The following is a 17,953-nucleotide window of genomic DNA, read 5'->3' on the forward strand; positions in this document are numbered from 1 at the left end:
TAAATGTATTGCAATATTAACATAAGTAATTATCAATTAAATAATAAATATTATTTTAAAAATGTATTATTAAAAATTATAATTGATTTGCTTCCCACCCTACAGCCATACAAAACACACACCCCACACCTAAAACTTGACTTAAAAAAAATTTATTATACAATTAACATGAATAATTATCAATTAAATAATTATATTGATAAACAATGTATTATGAATTCATTATAATTCAGAATTATAATTTCCGGAAAAAACTGAAGACTTTGCTGTTTAACTAATCCCTCTGCATCGTTGGTTCTATTGGGCTTTGCTGCTTCCTTCTTTACCTATCCCTGGCGCCGGGAAACCCATTGAGGGTAGCTGTGCGCAAAACAAGTTCAAATAAATAAATAAATAAATAATAAATTTACTTCCCACCCTGTACCCTTATAAACCCCACAACCCGCAATGGTACTCAAAATCACAATAAAATGATTACAGTAAATTAAAAAACTACCATAAATTTACAAACTTTATTAAAAGACACTAACAACAATTATACAAACAATTTATAACATATACAATTAAAATATATACTAAAATACATACAAGTTATTATAAAAACAATATTATTAACAACAATATTTTTGTAAACGATATTACCAACATAGATATTTTTGTAAATTATATTAATGATTTCGATATTTTTAAAATCGATTTTACTTACCTTAAAATCGATATTCTTGTCAACGATATTCTTTCACACATTATTTTTGTATGACTATATTTCAAACTCTATATTTATGTATCTCAGTACTTACATTTCAATGTTTTGGCCCTCATTAAGATGGCGGCCGGACGAGCAGCCGACCGCTATCGTATCGGGATAGAGACCACCCGACATGTAGTCAGTTGCTCCACCTGTCTTATTGCAATGCAACTGTCGGGAAGGCTGTCAGAAACATGCTTTTTGCAATTGCAGCTTGTGCTGCACCCGGAAAAGGGCCGCAGCACAAGCCACAATTGAAAAAGGCATGTTTTTAAACATCCATGCACCATGAGCCAGGCACCATGTAGTGCCTGGCACACAGTGCATGGATGTTTGGGCAACTGGCCTCATAGCAGAGGCCCACAGGGGATGGGAGCCCTGCTAGGGGCCCCCAAAGTCCCATTCCATCTGACTTTACATGGCGGTTGGACCACCATGTAAAGACAGAGGGAAAAGGGACACTGTAATGCCTATGGTGGTGCCTCCGCAGGCACTGCCCCCGTTGTAGAGATCACACTCCGACGGGCTCCTTCAGTCTGTTAGAGGTGGCGGTCGGCCCCTCCACCCGCTGCGCTCCAACCGACTGCATCGTTACGAAGTAGTCGGACCTCTGCCTCAGATGTCTGATCGACCGCCACCGACGGCTTGTTGGAGGCAATTCACCTGACATCATAATCAGGCCCCTTGTTTAAGTACCAATATAATGATTATGGGCCAATTACGATGACGGTAGGACTGCCACCAACAGTCCGTCGAACCATGTATTCTTCCCGCCATATTACCAAGGCAGGCGGATGGTTGGCGGTCAGAAAGACCGACCGCCATGCAGCTGACAGGCTCGAGGGTGCATCAGAGGGACATCCAATCCCTATGGTGGTGCTGGTGCCTGCCAGGCACTGCTGTAGGGGTTATGATGTCCCTTTCCACCCGCCTCATGGCAGGTAGGCCGCCATGAAAAGGCAGACTGAAAGGGACTTTGGGGGCCCATAGTGGGCCCCCATTCCCCCCTTGCACTAAGCTGTGGATTGTGGGGGGCACCTATGGTCCCTCCCTACATATCCCTGCACCATGTGGCAGGCACCGCATAGTGCCTGCCACGTTGTGCAGGGATATGTAATGTATCCCCTTTATGCAGTGCGGCGTGTGCTGCAACCAGCAGCACCCACCGCAATGCAAAAGATAGGCATTGCGACCGCCGTGGTGGTGGTCGCATCGTGATGCCTCTGTCGGGACCGCAGACAGCCTGTCGGGCAGTCCCGTTTACAATAGGGTGGCGGGTGGATGAAAGTCCGTCTGCCATCCTAATCAGCCCATATGTTATGATTTTTTTCCTTTTCTTTTCCATATGTATTATTAACTTCCAAAAACAAACACAGAAAAGTATGTAACTTTCAGTTAATTTACACAAAAACATAAATGCATGTCCACCAGAAATGCATGAGTGAAAGAGAAAAATAAAAAAATGTCTGAGTTGGGAAAGTTAGGAAAATCATGGACCAAAGTAACTATTAAACTGGAATAAAGTAGTAGAGAAAATATCATCATAGAGTACAAAGAAACGTGAACTGTGACTATCAGCCTCAAAGCTGACCGAAAATTGTTCGGTTGTGACATATGTTATGATTTCTACATGCCCAAAACCGTATCTAGACCTACATGGTGAAGACTTTTCTTAACAAGCTCCAATTATTATTTGTTGACAGTTGTCAGGTACTTGCAAGGCTACTGTGCACGTCGCACTCAATCAGTCAATAGCTAAAGCTGAACAGAGTTGCCATATGTCAGCCCCAGGTAAGAGACACTTTCATCATGCATACATCTATTTTACAAAAGAAAATCCCACTCACTTCTTTGATTCTCTTTTTTTATCTGAATGGCTGTATTTATGTCATGATTGCAATATTACTATTTGTATTCACTGTCTGCAAGAAAGTGGATTATTATGTAGTGTGAGTGGTTGCCTACCTGAAACAATAATAATGTAAATTGTCAGTGTGAATACCACAGGCACCAAATGAATGTGAGCTCAACCTCCCTGGTAGCTATGGAACAGATCAGACAGGCTTAATTTAGGGCAACGTTTAAAGTATTTTTGTAGTACCCAAAAGCTAATAAAGTCAAACACCAAACAATAAAACTCCCAAACTGAATTAGAAAAAAGAGTAAATTTTCATGAAAAAGGAAATCACCAATCAGTAATCATTGTTGCTGGGTGACCAAGACCTAGGCACAATTTCAGGCCAGATACACCAAGCAGGTTCGTCACAGTTTTTACCAATTACCAAGAGTTTACTGTAGAAAATTAAAGTCTAATAGGTTTTAAGTTCCAAACTTTTCATAGGTTGTTGGAGCAGTCCAACTACATAGAGCCAATTGTCCCAGGACAGCAGGAACAGCCTAGGGGTCGAACTCACTCCAGCAGAAGCCACCAGCAGATCCAGTTCAGGTCCAGTTGCAACTGCTCAAGTTGGCCTCTCAGGCAAAAGGCCTCTTGCAGCTTATTGTGTCCCATCCTTATACTGGGTACTAGTGAGAGCAGTCCAGCCCTTCAGGTCTCCTTACAGGGCTCAAACAGCAGTTGCATTTCTTCTTCGGTTTGTCCACACGACCAGATAGTGTTCTGAGAAGCTGGTTCTGAGGACCATATTTGTACAGTTCATTATCCAATGGGGTAGGTTGACTCCTGGGCACTCCAAATAATGGGAAAAAAGTTTCTGGTTGAAACATGGCCTACTTTTACAGCACATCCTGTCTGCCTTACTGCAAACTATCTCATAGATTACCCTAAGGGAAAGCCAAGGTGACACAGGGTGTCTGCCCTTGGATGGTGCTTGTGTTCCAGTCACATGTGTGTTTAGGGAGATGAGCAGTGTCTTCCTTTTAAGTTATCCACTCTAGATATTGCACTAAGCACAGCTCCCACTGTGCTGGTTCCCATCTGGTTACAAGAACAAAGGTCACTTTCTGAATTATATTTTTCATGAATAGATTGGGTTTTGATAAAAATAGTAGTAGATTCCTTTCTGTTGCTGGTCCCAAACCTGAGATAGCAGAATAACTATTATATTTGTACTGCAGTTGTCCTCGAAGGACGATCAGAGCCTCCTACAGTGAAAATAGCTATTGGAGGCTTGTCAGTGTAGGGACATGGCATCATTGAATTTCTACAGGTCCAATTTTTAAATACCATGTACTCTACCTTGTGTTAGGTTATGCTATGTTGTTATGCTATTTATTTTCTTCTATAGCGCACGGCTACTCCGAAGAGCATCCCGGCGCTTTGGCGAAGAGAACTTGATACAGAGTGACAACACAACAACTAAAAACTGAAGGAAAAAGACCAAAGAAAACCCCTATGCAGAAAAAAGCCAAGTTTTTAATTCCTTCCTAAAAGCAAGAAGGCTATTTGCCCTTCGTAAAAACAATTGTAGCTCATTCCAGCCCCGCGAAGCCAAATACCGGAAAGCCCGGCCTCCAGTTCTGGAACGCTTGATGGCAGGCACAGCCACTTTAGCCAAAGAAGCAGATCGCAGAGCCCTGCTAGGCAGGTAGAAAGAGAAGCGTTTCCCGATGTACTTAGGGCCAATACCGTGAAGGGCTTTAAAAACCAAGGTTAGGCTTTTAAATAAGATTCTCTTAGAGATGGGCAGCCAATGCAAAGCTTTGAGTAACTCGGCAGCACTGGCTCGTCTCGGGAGCCCGAAAATGGCTCGAGCTAAAGAATTCTGCACCACTTGCAGGCGGGTCAAAAGATATTTAGGTAGACCCAAATAGAGGGCGTTCGCATAATCCAAACGCAACCCTATTAGAGCCTGCACAATGGTTTTTTTGTGGTGAAGTGACAGCAAAGGAACACATTTTCTAAGCATCCTGAGAATGCCAAAGCATTTCCCAGAAAGCCCGATGATATGGGGCCTGAAGGATAGGTCACAGTCAATAAGAATTCCAAGATTTTTCACCTTGACAGAGGCACTGTCCGGGGGAAACATTTCCTGTGGCCACCAGGCCTTCCAGCTGGGATCGGGAGTACAGCCAAAAAAAAGCAGCTCCGATTTATCGGAGTTGCATTTAAGGCCCTGACACCGGAACCACTCGAAGACAGCATCAAGACAGTCTCTAATCCGTATGCCGTTGAAGACCCCACCTCTGTCACATGTGAACAGAAGCTGGGTATCGTCAGCATAGGATATGATCTGGGCGCCAAAGGATTCCGCAACCACCGCCAGAGGGGCCATGAAGATGTTAAACAGCATGGGGCTAAGAATGGAACCCTGGGGTACCCCCACCTCTAGCGGCGGCATATCGGCAGAATAAAGGGGCGCCCAGATCAATTGCCGGCGGCCGTTCAAAAAAGATTTAAACCAGCTCAACACTGTCCCCTGAAGGCCAATTTCCCAGAGTCTTAAAAGGAGGGCTTCGTGGGGCACGGTGTCGAACGCCGCTGACAAATCAAGCATAACCAACATGGCCTTACCTCCAGAATCTAAAACCTCCCTGATGGCGTCGGTGACCTCGAGAAGGGCAGTCTCTGTGCTAAAATTAGCACGGAAGCCAGATTGAGACATGTGAAGAAGGTCGTTCTCCTTGATAAAATTGGAGATCGACCGATGTACATGCTGCTCGGTTACTTTCGCCAGTGCCGGGAGGAGAGAGATCGGCCTGTAGTTTGCATGAATAAGAGGGTCAAGGTTTGGCTTTTTGATCAACGGTAGTATCAAAGCACATATCCAGGCCTGAGGGACCACACCAGTGGACAGAGAGGAATTAAGAAGTGGGTTCAGCAAGGTGTTAAGAACTGACGCCACTCTCCCCAGACACTTCGCCGGACAAGGGTCCAGTGGTGAACCAGACTTCAATCGGGACAGAAGGTCAAAAGAAGTAGTGAGGGACATAGGAGGGAATTCACACAAAAAAGGACCATTGTCATCCAAAGAAGGCAGGGACGACAGAGAACTAACGTCCATCAAGTGGCAGGTAGCAGGGAAAGAATCCTGAATGGATTTAATCTTATCAACAAAGAACTCGGCTAGTTGATTTATCCAAGCCTCTGAGTGCGTGTGAGAGGGAGTGTTTAGGGAAGGAGAGATAAAATCCTTTATGATTCTAAAAATCTCTCTACTAGCGTTATCGGCCTTGTCTATTCTATGTTCCAAATACGCCTTTTTCTCAACCCAGATTTGCCTGTGGTATGATCTTGTCGCCATTCTATATCGCAATCTCTCGGCTGGATCATAGGCTCGTCGCCAGGCCCTTTCCGCCTTCTTACACTCCTGACGTAAGGCCTTCAGATGCGGGGTAAACCATGGGGCGGAGCTACGTCTCTCAGTGGATTTAGTCCTCTTCTCGGGAGCCAGCACCTCCAATCTGGCCGTAAACCAATTCTGGAAGAGAATAAGATTCCCTTACAGATTGCCAGAAAGTTGGCAAGGGAAACTAAGGAGGGCTTCAGATAACATGTCAGCAGAGATCAAGTGAAAAGGCCGAGAGGTCCTCGTGGTGTCTTTTAGAGGCCTCTTCCGAGATATAGCAGTAGAGAGCAGCGCAAAGTTAATTGAAAAATGGTCGGACCACAGAACCGGCTGCGGAGGAGACACATTTAGTGGTCTTGTAGAAAAGACCTGGTAAAGGGTGTGATCTTTATTATGAGTCGGCCCCTGAACAAAAGGTACCAATCCTAACGGAGCCGTTATATCGACAACTTTTAAAACCTCTGGGTCTAAATTGTTATCCATGTGCAAATTAAGATCACCTAGTAGGATACACTGCTCTGATCTAAGACAAGGCACAGAGAGTGCCGCTTGAAGGTCATCGAAAAAAGAGCCAAGAGGTCCCGGCGTTCTGTAGAGAAGGATCCCAGTACAGGCTTGTGAGGGAGAAAGGTGAAGGATAAAACCTAGGGACTCACAGCCCTGAATATTATTTACAGGAAAGGTCGTGCAGGGAAAGCGATTGTCCACGATCAAAGCCACACCTCCTCCTCTACCAGTCACTCTGTCCCTCCTAAAGATATTATAATTAGGAGGTAGGGCATTAGCCAAATCCGGGGCAGAGCCTTCCCCCAGCCAGGTCTCAGTGAGGAATAAGCAAGATGTATTCGATTCCCTCAAGAGATTCCAAATGTTAAGGTAGTGACAACTCAGTGATCTGGTATTGAGAAGAAGACAGTGGTAGTGGAGCGGAGGAATATCCGACGAGGGACCCCGCAGATCTGGAAGACGCCAACCACACTCCGTGCATCCCTTCCTGAGAGCCCGACCACCCGGGAAAACATGACAAGAGCCATGTACACCACGCAGGGAAAAGAGGTCCTTGTGGGCTACAAGGCCTAAATAGGAGTGACTTTATTTAAAAGGAAGGTTTTTCCCTTGTCAAATCGGTTATTTTGACAGGTAGGGCTGCAACTTTAAACAGCAGTCAAGCTACATTGATAGGCCTGAAGTCATATTTTCCTTGTAACACCAGTGGATGCCACAATAAGTGCTGCAACTTACAGGTGACACTTAACTTTCTATGCAATGTGTTTGGTTTCTGCACCATTTACTATGGCCTTAAAGGAGAGTGTTAAAAATACAAATCAGGGATTAGCCGTGTTTTACTGGTTTTGTGGGTCAGAGCACACACTGGGCACTAGACAGCAGCACTCCAGTGTACAGATTCCTGAAATCAGCAATAAAAACCTGCACAAAATGAGGGGGACAGCGCAAAAAGTGAAATTTTTCTCACTGTCATCAAGGGTTTGTGGAGGGGCTGTGATGTAACCCTTTCGATGATGGTGTGTTTGCGTACCTCTGTGCCAAACTTAAAAAAAAAAAAATTTGTATTAAGCTTTTCAAGCACATGTTCCACTTTGGTTTCTTTTTGCACTTTCAGACCCCATTTGGTGGTCACAGTGCAGACTGGAGCTCTTGTGTCCCAAGTGTAATGATTTAAGATAGTTCCCACTAGTGTGCAGTTGTATGTCCTACTGTTCCTTTGCACACTGGGCCAAGCACAAATCTTTCTACAGTGTTTCTTACTGTAGTGACGGCAAGAAGTCAAAGGGCGTATCATGGGGACAGCATGGTGGACAGACTTAGAACTCAACTATCATCTAACGGGCACATTAACTACAATTTACCACAAAATGCTTGCCTTGAATTTAAAGTGTTTGGTAATCACAGAGCAGTACTAAATACTACACAGCTCTATCAAGTGTAAAGTTTAGTGCTGCTGGTTACGGTTCTTCCTTGTGGCTCTACTTTAAGAAATTGAGTTACTTGTTGAGGGGGATGAAACTCCAAACATCAGCAAACACAATTCTTGTCAGTGTGAAGTCACAATCATACCCAACTTTAACCGGTTTTTAAACCGCTAATAGTTGGGCACAGACTATGGTAGTCATTAGGATCGCGGACGGACTTGAGTCCGTCCGCGACCCCTGAGTAGGAGGGAACGTCCACATGGGCTGTGGCGTTCCCTCTGTGCAGATTAGGATGTGACCGCCAGGGTGGCGGTCACATTCTCTATTTTTAACATTGCGGCGGGTGGAGCTTCAAGCTGCACCCGCAGCAATGTTAAAAATGCACGCATTGCATTTGAATGTAGAAAGTGGCAGGCACCGCGCGGTGCCTGCCGCTTACTGCATACAAATGCAGGGGGGTACCATAGGTACCCCCCATGTGCACCCCCCACCCCCCCTTCACTACGGGGGCCCGCAACGGGCCCCCGTAGTGAAGTTACACATGCTTTTCCACGGCGGAAAAGCCACCGCGGAAAAGCATGTTTCCAAGAACATCCTAATCTGGCTGACGGTGTCACCTTCACCATATTAGTGCTTTTCCGCCGTGGTTGTAAGCCAACCGCAGAGGAAAAGCTGCGGACGGAAACCAGGACCCACGAGCCATCCTAATGTGGCGGTGGGTCTTGGTGGAGCCGCAGAGGATTTTCCGCATCCTCCAGGCCGGCGGTGGCTTCCGCCGGCCCGGAGGATGCGGAAAATCCTCCATCCTAATCAGCCCCATAGTTAGGCTTCACTTATGGGCAATGTGTATAGTATTTATGCAGCACTTCAAACATTGATAAAGTGAAATACAACACAAGAAAAATCTCACACAAAAATGCAATATTGAAGATTTAAGGGAATATTGTCCAAAAAGCACAAAGCTCCAACTGTGGATATCTGGTTGTGCCAGACTAGGACAAAGTCAGGAGTTTAGGCCGACTGTGATGGAAGGTGGGTCGGCTACATGGACCAAGTTAAGCACTCTGAACAAGAGTATATTACATTTTATTGTGGAGCATTGCGGAGTCCAGCGTCAAGGTTGCATCGCACACTGGGTGTTGAGAGGAGGTGTTTGGTTGCAGTGCGAAGCCTTGCGTCGGCGTCTAGGAAGCCATGGATGAGAGGCTTGTTATGAAAAGGCTTGCTTCGAGGATTCGTGGCATGTGGGCTGGTTCCAAAGAAGCTGCGGGGCCTGCAATGCAGAGTCCTGTGTTCGCAACAAGATGCCATTGAAGAGAGTCTTGCAATGCAAGGATCAGCATCGAAGATGCGTTACTCACTGGCTCCACTGCAGGGTTTTTGGGAGGCAATACGTCGCAATGTGTTGGTTCTACTGGGACCACAGCTGAGCTGGCAGAGCACTGTCCAGCTCACTTTCAAAGGTCCAGGACTGATGGGGTACCACTTGGGAGATCAGGACAAGTAGCTGGCAAGGTACAGATGCTGGGGTCAAGATGGAGGAAGCCTGTTATGTCTCTGAGGCTTCTGAACAGGAGCCAGCCAACTAACCCTTGGAGTTACTGTGGTGGTCCTGGGTTTAAGATGTAGGTCCAGCCCTTCTCACACAGACAGGAAGACAGCAGGGCAGCACAGCAGGGCACCAGAGTGTGAGTCCTTTCAACAGCAGAGCAGCACAACAGTTACTCTTTTGAGTGTTCCACAGGTCCAGATGTGTGCTGAAGAGTCTAAGGGTCCATAAATGTATACCTGGTGCCCACTTTAAAGTAGGAGAAGGTTCTGGAAGTTTCCACCCTCAAGGAGTTACGCATCCCCTTCATCCCTACCCTTGACCCAACTTGTCAGTGATCACAAAAAGACTAGTGTCAAACACTTTGTGAGTGTGCCCAGGCAGATACTTTGTGATGTGTAAATGTGGTAGGTGACAGCTCCTCCCCCTCATCAACTCCGAGTGGCCCATCCTGACAACACCCACCATTGCTTTGTCTCACTGTCTAGGAGAAATACACAGAGACCATTTGCCAGCTACACCTAGGGGTGGCATATATGTATTCAAAAGGGAGATTTAGACCTGCAAGAGGTTTACCTTTCCAGGTCAAAAAGACAATTTAAAACTGTGCATCCAGTCTGTAATGGCACGCCTTAGACATGTACAAATGGCCACTGAAGTGAGTGGCACAATCAGTGCTGCAGGCCCACCAGTAGCATGTAATTTAAAAGCCCAGGGTACATGTAGGACCACTTCACTAGGGACTTGCAAGTACATGGAATATGCCAATTCGGTGTAATCTACATTTACCATGTTTAAATGAGTGAGCAGTTGCACTTTAGCACTGGTGAGCAGTGATAAGGTGTTCAGATTCCTAAAGACAGAAAAAACAAAGTCAACAAAACAGGAGGCTGAAAGGCAAAACGCTGGGGGAAACCTATGCCAAGGATTTGAGGTCCAACAGTTATATCCGCTGATTTCTCTCATGCTGATCCCACCTGGTTCACCCCCTTGATAGCTTTCTCCCCCAGTGCTTAGGGCAGTGACATGAATCATACTCCGTTGTAGTGTCAATTACCCACAAATCAAATGTTCACATTGCTCAACATTCTTACCCCTGAGATGTAGTGGTTAATGTGTTAAATCTCTCACACTCCTCCTAAGCGGATCTAGTGGCTTCCCTGTCCACCAGCAGGCAGAGGCCTGCAGCGAGCGAAGACAATCGCATTCTTGTGGTGGAGGCCAGGTACACACGGCCTCCTGACTCTGTTCAGCAGTAAACAGCAACAGCTGCTGAAGCTCCATCTGGCCATAGGTCTAGAGTTAGCCCTGAATGGCTTCATAGGCTGAATCAGGTATAGGTCCAGTTCAGTCACCAAAGCGGTGCCCGTCCAAATCAGTCCACTTGAGGCAGTTGCAGCACTGATAGAACTAATGCAGCTTTAACCGGCCTCAAGGAGCTAGTTGCAGCCCCAGTCATACCGACGCTCTCATGAAGGTTTGGAGTTGTCCATCTCCCAGGGATTTTCGAGGCCAGAGAAGCACTAAGAGATTAAAAAGCTGCCTGTAACTGAACCAGGAGCTTGGGATGATAAGGGAAAGAACTAGGAATAATCCTTGTCCATCTCTTACCAACTCCCATCTCCTGATATGTTTCTACTGTTGGTGGGGTTGGAGGAGGGGCCAGAAGAGAGGGTGGGTGGAGCTGTGCTATACCTTTTACCTTCTCTCCCATGTCCCTCATCCTACCAACAGTTAAAAGCTGGTGGGCGTGGTTAGGGAGGAGCTGAAGTCAGTTATAGTGGACATTAGCCCCTCCCATAGCTCCACCAACCAGTTCAGTGCTTGACTGCACCTGGAAGGTTTAGTGAAACCTTTCCAAGTCCATCTGATATGTGTGTGACATCATTGGTATTGGGGTATGTGTGTGTGTGTATTTTATATATGTATATATATATATATATAAATATCTACATTTGTATATGTATATATATATTTTTTTTTTTCTTTCTTTTTTTCAGCGTTTGGAAATAAGCTGAATTGTTCTGAAAAAAATATATATATACAAATATACAGTGTGTGTATAATATATATATATATTTTCAGTAATGCTTCAATCTATATAAATGCCGACAAAGAACATAGGAACAGCAAAATAGATGACACCCATTGCCCATTCAGGGCTGTATATTTTTTTATATCTATCTATACTACTAATATAAAGAGAGAACACAAACCTTTTGGCAAGGTAAACTCGGAAACCACAGCACCAATACACACACCCAATACATTGTTGTAATCCTCAGGGTGTGCAGATGGACATAGGCTATAGAAAATAAAAAAAAGACGCAAATTTGAAAATATAACTTTAAAAAAAAGTAGTGCCCTGAAAGTAGCGCCGGCCGCGACGCTGACGGCCACGACGTAGCGCTGGCCGCAACGTACATGATGACGAGGAGGAGCGGCGGTGAACTGAGGAGCTAGGGGAGGAGCGGCGGCTCAGGTAAGGCTCTGGGACACAAGACGGGAGGGAGCCGGTGCGGGAGGTTGGCCTGGAACAACTGCGGTAAGGCTCAGGTTCTGGGGGCAGCATTTCAGGCTTGCGAGGAGGAGCGGCGGTGAAGTGAGGAGCTCGGGGAGGAGAGGCGGCTCAGGTAAGGCTCTGGGACACGGGACGGGAGGGAGCCGGTGCGAGAGGTTGGCCCGGAACAACTGCGGTAAGGCTCAGGGTCTGGGGGCAGCATTTCAGGCTTGCGTGCTCTCCCGCCCCGGCCCCCACCCGCCATGACATTGTCCGGAACACAGACAATGTCATGGCGGGCGGGGGCCGGGCGGGAGTGCACGCAAGCCTGAAATGCTGCCCCCAGCCCCCTTCTGCCCCGGGCAACGCTGGGGCAGGCTGCTAGTATATATATAAAAAGAATAATCGGTTGTACAGAATATAAATAGTTGTATACAGGCTGTACAGAAGAAATGTCCACAATGTAAAGGTAAATAATGTATAGCAGAGAATATGTATGCGACAATGAATTGTATGGTTCAAAAAACCATTGTAAGATGGCCACCGCGAAAACCTATGATCTGCTATGGAATACTGCTAACCCTTCTTTGCTTTTTACATACAACCTGAATAAAACTGCATCCCCTTTCTATGCTTATGATTTGATTTTAAAAATGAATGGAAATGTTGACCCTACCGACATTGACAAAGGCGTGTAGCCGAAACGCGCCTGTCGGATGTTTTTTGTTTGTGGCTTAAATACATTGAGATGAATATAAACCCCAAATATATGTTATATCAAATTCAATTTCAAGATAACAGGATAAATCCATTTATAAAATTACTAGCAGCCCGCCCCAACGTTGCCTGGGGCAGAAAGGGGCTGGGGGCAGTACTCACGCTCCCGCCCCAAACCCCTCCCGGACCGACTCCCTCCCGCCCCGACTCACTCCCGCCCCCTCCCGTCCCGACTCACTTGCGCCCCCCTCCCGCCCCGACTCACTCCCGCCCCCCGCCCGCACCGACTCACTCGCGCTCCGACATTTTCCTTTACTGCTGCCTCCTTCTTGCCTCCCCCTGCATCACACAGTCTCGCACTGAACTTTCCCTTTCCTTACCTGTGCCACCGCTCCTCACTGCACTGCCGCTCGTCACTGCACCGCCGCTCCTCCTTCGTCATCATCACGCACGTTGCGGTCATCACGCACATCACATCGCGGCCAGCGCTAGGTCCCGGCCGGCGCTACTTTCAGGGGACTACTTTGTTTTCAAACTTAATTTTTTTTATTTACTTTTTTTTTTCATTTATATAGCCTATGTCCATCTACACACCCTGACATTTTCATAGATGTATCGATGTGTAGATTGGCGCTGTGGTTCCCGAGTTTACCTGGCCAAAAGGTGCAAGTTCTCTCTTTATAATAGTAGTATAGATTTACAATAAAAAAAACCACTATGGGTCATTTGACTAGCTTCAAGATAATACTGCGTTGGCCAACTAACTCATGCCTTACGTAAATAATGCCTTATGATTATGTATTCAGGATACAAATAATGTGATTCCTGTAAAACTATGCAAAGTTCCAAAGAATTTCTGCATAAAGTGGTGTTACTTGTGCTTAATGGTGCAAAAAAAGAAAATTAGTGTGAAGTGTTCAACATGTGATAAATGATAACATAAACAGGTCAATTATAAGATTATTTTCTATAGCTATACATTTCTATAAATGCAAAAAACATATAATTTCACATAATTCATTAGTTCAATTAGAATTAAAATTTGCCAGTGTACCTATTACATCTGGAATGAAATCCCATAATGTATGTTGTGCATGTAAACAGCTAGTATAGACTATCAGAAGAACAGGAGAGAGTCATGGGAACGGTCATGGCAGAGAGAATGTGACATTATGTAATTGGGCTAACTGCTAGGTACAGAAATAGCATACTGTCGTGCGATATGCAGTCATAACAAAAATCTTATAGATTTTACATTGGCAAAAGAAATAACCATTTATGGACGTTTAAAAAAAGACACAATTTCTTAGAGATATGTGTACATGTCTTCCGAATTATTAAGACCCCTAGGCCATTTGCTGTCTAGCTCAAGTATAAATTTTGTTTCTAACTGTCTTAATTTTCTCTCTCTGTTGCCCCCGCGTTTGGATTTAGAAACTGCGGCGATGACAAAATAAGAAAGACAGTTGATATCTTTGTTGTGACATTTGGCAAAATGCCTGGCCACAGGGTAGGCAGCATCGTTATGAAGGATGGCCCTCAGATGTTGAAGGATCCTGACATGCACCTGTAGCTTTGTGCTTCCCACATAATTCAAGCCACAGGTGCATGTCAGGATGTAGACAGCGAAGTCCGTTTTACAATTAAAACTCCCCTTGATGGGTATTGGGGATGTATTGAAGGGGGTCTCATATGAAGACTTGTTACAACCAAATTTGCACGCCCGGCATGTGGTGCATTTTTTAAAACCTTTTGTAGGTTGCAGCCATATCGTCGGTTTCCTTGTTTCTGGAGAGTTTTTGTCCAGGTCATTGCCCATAGATCTTCCCTTTCTAAAGGTTACAGCGGGGGGAGTAGATAAAAAAAAAAAATATATATATATATATATATATATATATATATATATATATATATATATATATATATATATATATATATATATATATATATATATATATATATATATATATATATATATACACAAATACACACACTGTGAATTAAATGAAGTAATTATAAATACGTTGCCAGTAGTCAGGACCTAGTTTACATGTGAAAAGCGCTTTTTGACTTGCCTTTATATTTGGTGCTGTTTGATGAATCTTCACGAAATTTTCTGAAAAAGTACGTTGCAGATTCTAGTTGCATGGAAAGTCTCTGGCGATCCATCAAGTGGGGGCAGTGAAAAAGGTGGGGTCAAAAAAAGTCTGTTTCCAATGTTAATTTCCATAGGGATTTTAGACACAACTACAGACCGAACCTCTTGATGGAATTGCACCAAATGTGACAGGAAGGAATCTCTTTGTCCAGAAAGAGCCTTTTTTGCTATTTGGTCTAAATCCGTTCAGTAGTTTTGGAGATATTAAAGAACATCCTAATTTGTATATCTAAAGCCGCGAAGCCTCTGTGGATTTTGATAATCTCTGGCAGAGATCTGATTGGCTGCCAACACTTCAACCAGGAAGTGTTGGCAGCCATCTTGGACTTGGCCTCAGGCAAGTAAAAAAAATACACAAAAATAAAGAAAAGGGGGCAGAGTAGGAATACCCTGACCCCCTAGACTTGCTGCTGGGGTCCCTCAGGGACATCGTCCGGGCCAAAAAGCATTAAAAGAAAATTGCTGTGAAATTGTGGATATTCGCACATTCGTGGCAAAAATTTATAAAAAGAAGCACAGTCTCCCATGTGGGCCAGAGCCTGGGGGCTCATTTAAATATAAATAATGGGGAGGGAGGGGCATGCGGCCCACCTCCTCGGCCATAATTGGCCCCAGGGACCACCACCTCCCTGGTGCATACATAATTGTATTAAGGGAGGGTGTCCAGCTCCCCCGGCCTGGCCCTAAGGGACAAAGATGTAGGGCTGCATGGTCCCCCTCCTGGAGCCATAAATGGCCTTGGAGACCGCCACCTCTCAGGACTGGCTTCCGGCAAGAGCAAACAGTAACTCCTCTCCTAGCAGTCAGGAGCATGAAAACTGCCCCTGCTTGCTGGGAGAAAAGCATGGGAAAACAGGTGAAAGGATTGCTCCTGCATGCAGGAAGCAGCATTTTTGGCTGCTCCCAATGTGCACAAGCAATGCAGACTCACGCTGTAGGCAGAGATCATGGGGTATTGAGGCTGCCCCCGACATCCCCAGTTCAACACACTGGGTGGGCTCCAGGGCACCCAGGATCGAGAGGCTGGGCCCCGGGGGATGGGGTGCCGGTGCTGAAATTGGCCGGTGGTGGGGATTAGCGTGCACCCCCTTCCATTCGAATAATTGGCTGGGACCTAGGGTCCCCGGGCCAAAATTAGCCTGCGGACAGGGGCTGCATGGCACCCTCCCCTTTAATTCTTAGATGGGCCCGGGGCCAAAATTGGCCCATGGCATGGGAGTCGTGCGGCCCCCCCTTGTATAAAAGGTATGCAAAGTGTTTTATCTCTGAAATTTCATTTTTGAAAGATGATCTGAAATGCATTGTGGAGGTGAATGCATTGTCGATCTATTGGAGCACAATCTGCAGTGACTGTGAGAGGTGGGCTGGTTCTTTCTTGTCCTTACCTGGTGAGAGCAGAGACCATGGTTCTCCTTTAAAATTACTACGAGTATGCAAATATGCAAATCACTTGGAAGCTTCCCCTATTTGGCCCGCCCACCTTAGTAGTATAAATAGGTTTTCCTGCCTTTTGCCAGGATGATGGACAGCTTAACAAGACCCTCCAGCGCGTTTACCGATCATTTTAGTTTGGCGTTCTTGATGCTGAGGAATATGACATCTCCACAAAACAAAGAAGCACTTACTTCATATGGTTAAGAAGAAGGACCCTTGTTTGGTGGATATTTATCTCTTTTTGCTCATGTTTTTTTTTCTATAGGAATATTTATGTTATCACAGATTTCTGGATAAAGACGCATGAGAAACAATCACTTTGCCAAAATGCACACATGGTCACTGGCGACATTTCCTCTTGGTCCATTTTTCTGCTGTAGTGTACAATGCATACTAGACATTTACCCAACAAGCCAGCACTTAGTAATTAACCAGTAAAAAGTACTCCACTTGTGTATATAATTTGTGCAAAACTGTGGATTCTTGTTGGATTAAGGACAGGTGCTATTCCATTGTGGCCCAGTAACTCACACAGCTACGGACACACCCACACAGAAACTTAGCCCATCACACACTCAGGCACTCACACACCAACAGACCTGCTCATATACTGGTACACCCACTCACAGACCCACTCACACAACCACTTGCAGATCTACTCAGACATTCACACGCACTCATAGAGCCAGAGACACTCATGCACCCATTCACAGCCAAACTCAGAAGCTCATGCACCACTTACAGAACTCTATCACACACACTCACATACCTACTCAGAGCGTCATGCACTGACTCACAGACCCAATCAGTGACTCAAACACAGACCCACTCAGATATTCACTCACCCATTCACACACCCAGTGAGACACTTACAAACCAACTTTCAGGCCCACTCAGACACTCACACACCCACTCACACACCCATGGAGACACTCATGCACTCACACATACACTCACTGAGTAACGTATACACTCACTCACACAACCACAGAGACACTCACACACCCACTCAGTCAGACACTCATGCACCCACTGGCAAATCCACTCAGATGCTCATGCATCTACTCACAGTTCCACTTATGCACTCATGTACCCACTCACAGACCAACACAGAGACTCTCCCACACACTCACTGACCTTTACAAAAACTCACATATCAAGTCAGAGACCCACACAAACACTCTTTTACCCACTCAAATACCTATACAGACACTCACCCACCCACTCACCAACCTATACAGCCACTCACACACTCACTTTCAAAGGTTACTGGTTCCATTTAGGAAATCAAATTAAAAAACCTTAGAAATTCACTGAAAAAACAAATATTACAAGAACGTTACGGTTAGAAAATATCATTAAAAACATAGGAATTTACTGAAAAAAACGAAGGTTACATAGACATTACAGTTAGGAAATAGAATTGAAAGAAACCTTAGAAATTCACTGAAAAAAACAAAGGCTACAGGGACATTATAGTTAGGCTTAGATTCCATAGGAAAAGCATTTTTGTTTTGATAATATATTTGGAGTCATTTGACAAATCTTCACAAAACATTCAAAACTAGCATGCCAGTCAATTAATTAATCAATTAATACTTTATTTTACATTTAGAAACAAATGCATAAAAAGTTCAGATAAAAATATACAAACATATCAATAAGTT

At 45.0% G+C, this 17,953-nt stretch overlaps 1 protein-coding gene across 1 annotated transcript in view; it reads left to right on the top strand.

Annotated features, from left to right (window-relative positions):
• Positions 1-17,953, top strand: part of LOC147684012 (T-kininogen 2-like) — a 95,592-nt gene that overhangs the window by 47,667 nt on the left and 29,972 nt on the right. Inside the window, exon 6 of the mRNA XM_086944358.1 lies at positions 2,452-2,539. Within this exon, the coding sequence (XP_086800484.1) occupies positions 2,452-2,539 (88 nt within the window). The remainder of the gene's footprint in view (positions 1-2,451; positions 2,540-17,953) is intronic.

This window comes from Lissotriton vulgaris, chromosome 11 (assembly GCF_964263255.1).
Source record: "Lissotriton vulgaris chromosome 11, aLisVul1.2, whole genome shotgun sequence".
In the NCBI taxonomy this organism is placed as follows: Eukaryota; Metazoa; Chordata; class Amphibia; order Caudata; family Salamandridae; genus Lissotriton; species Lissotriton vulgaris.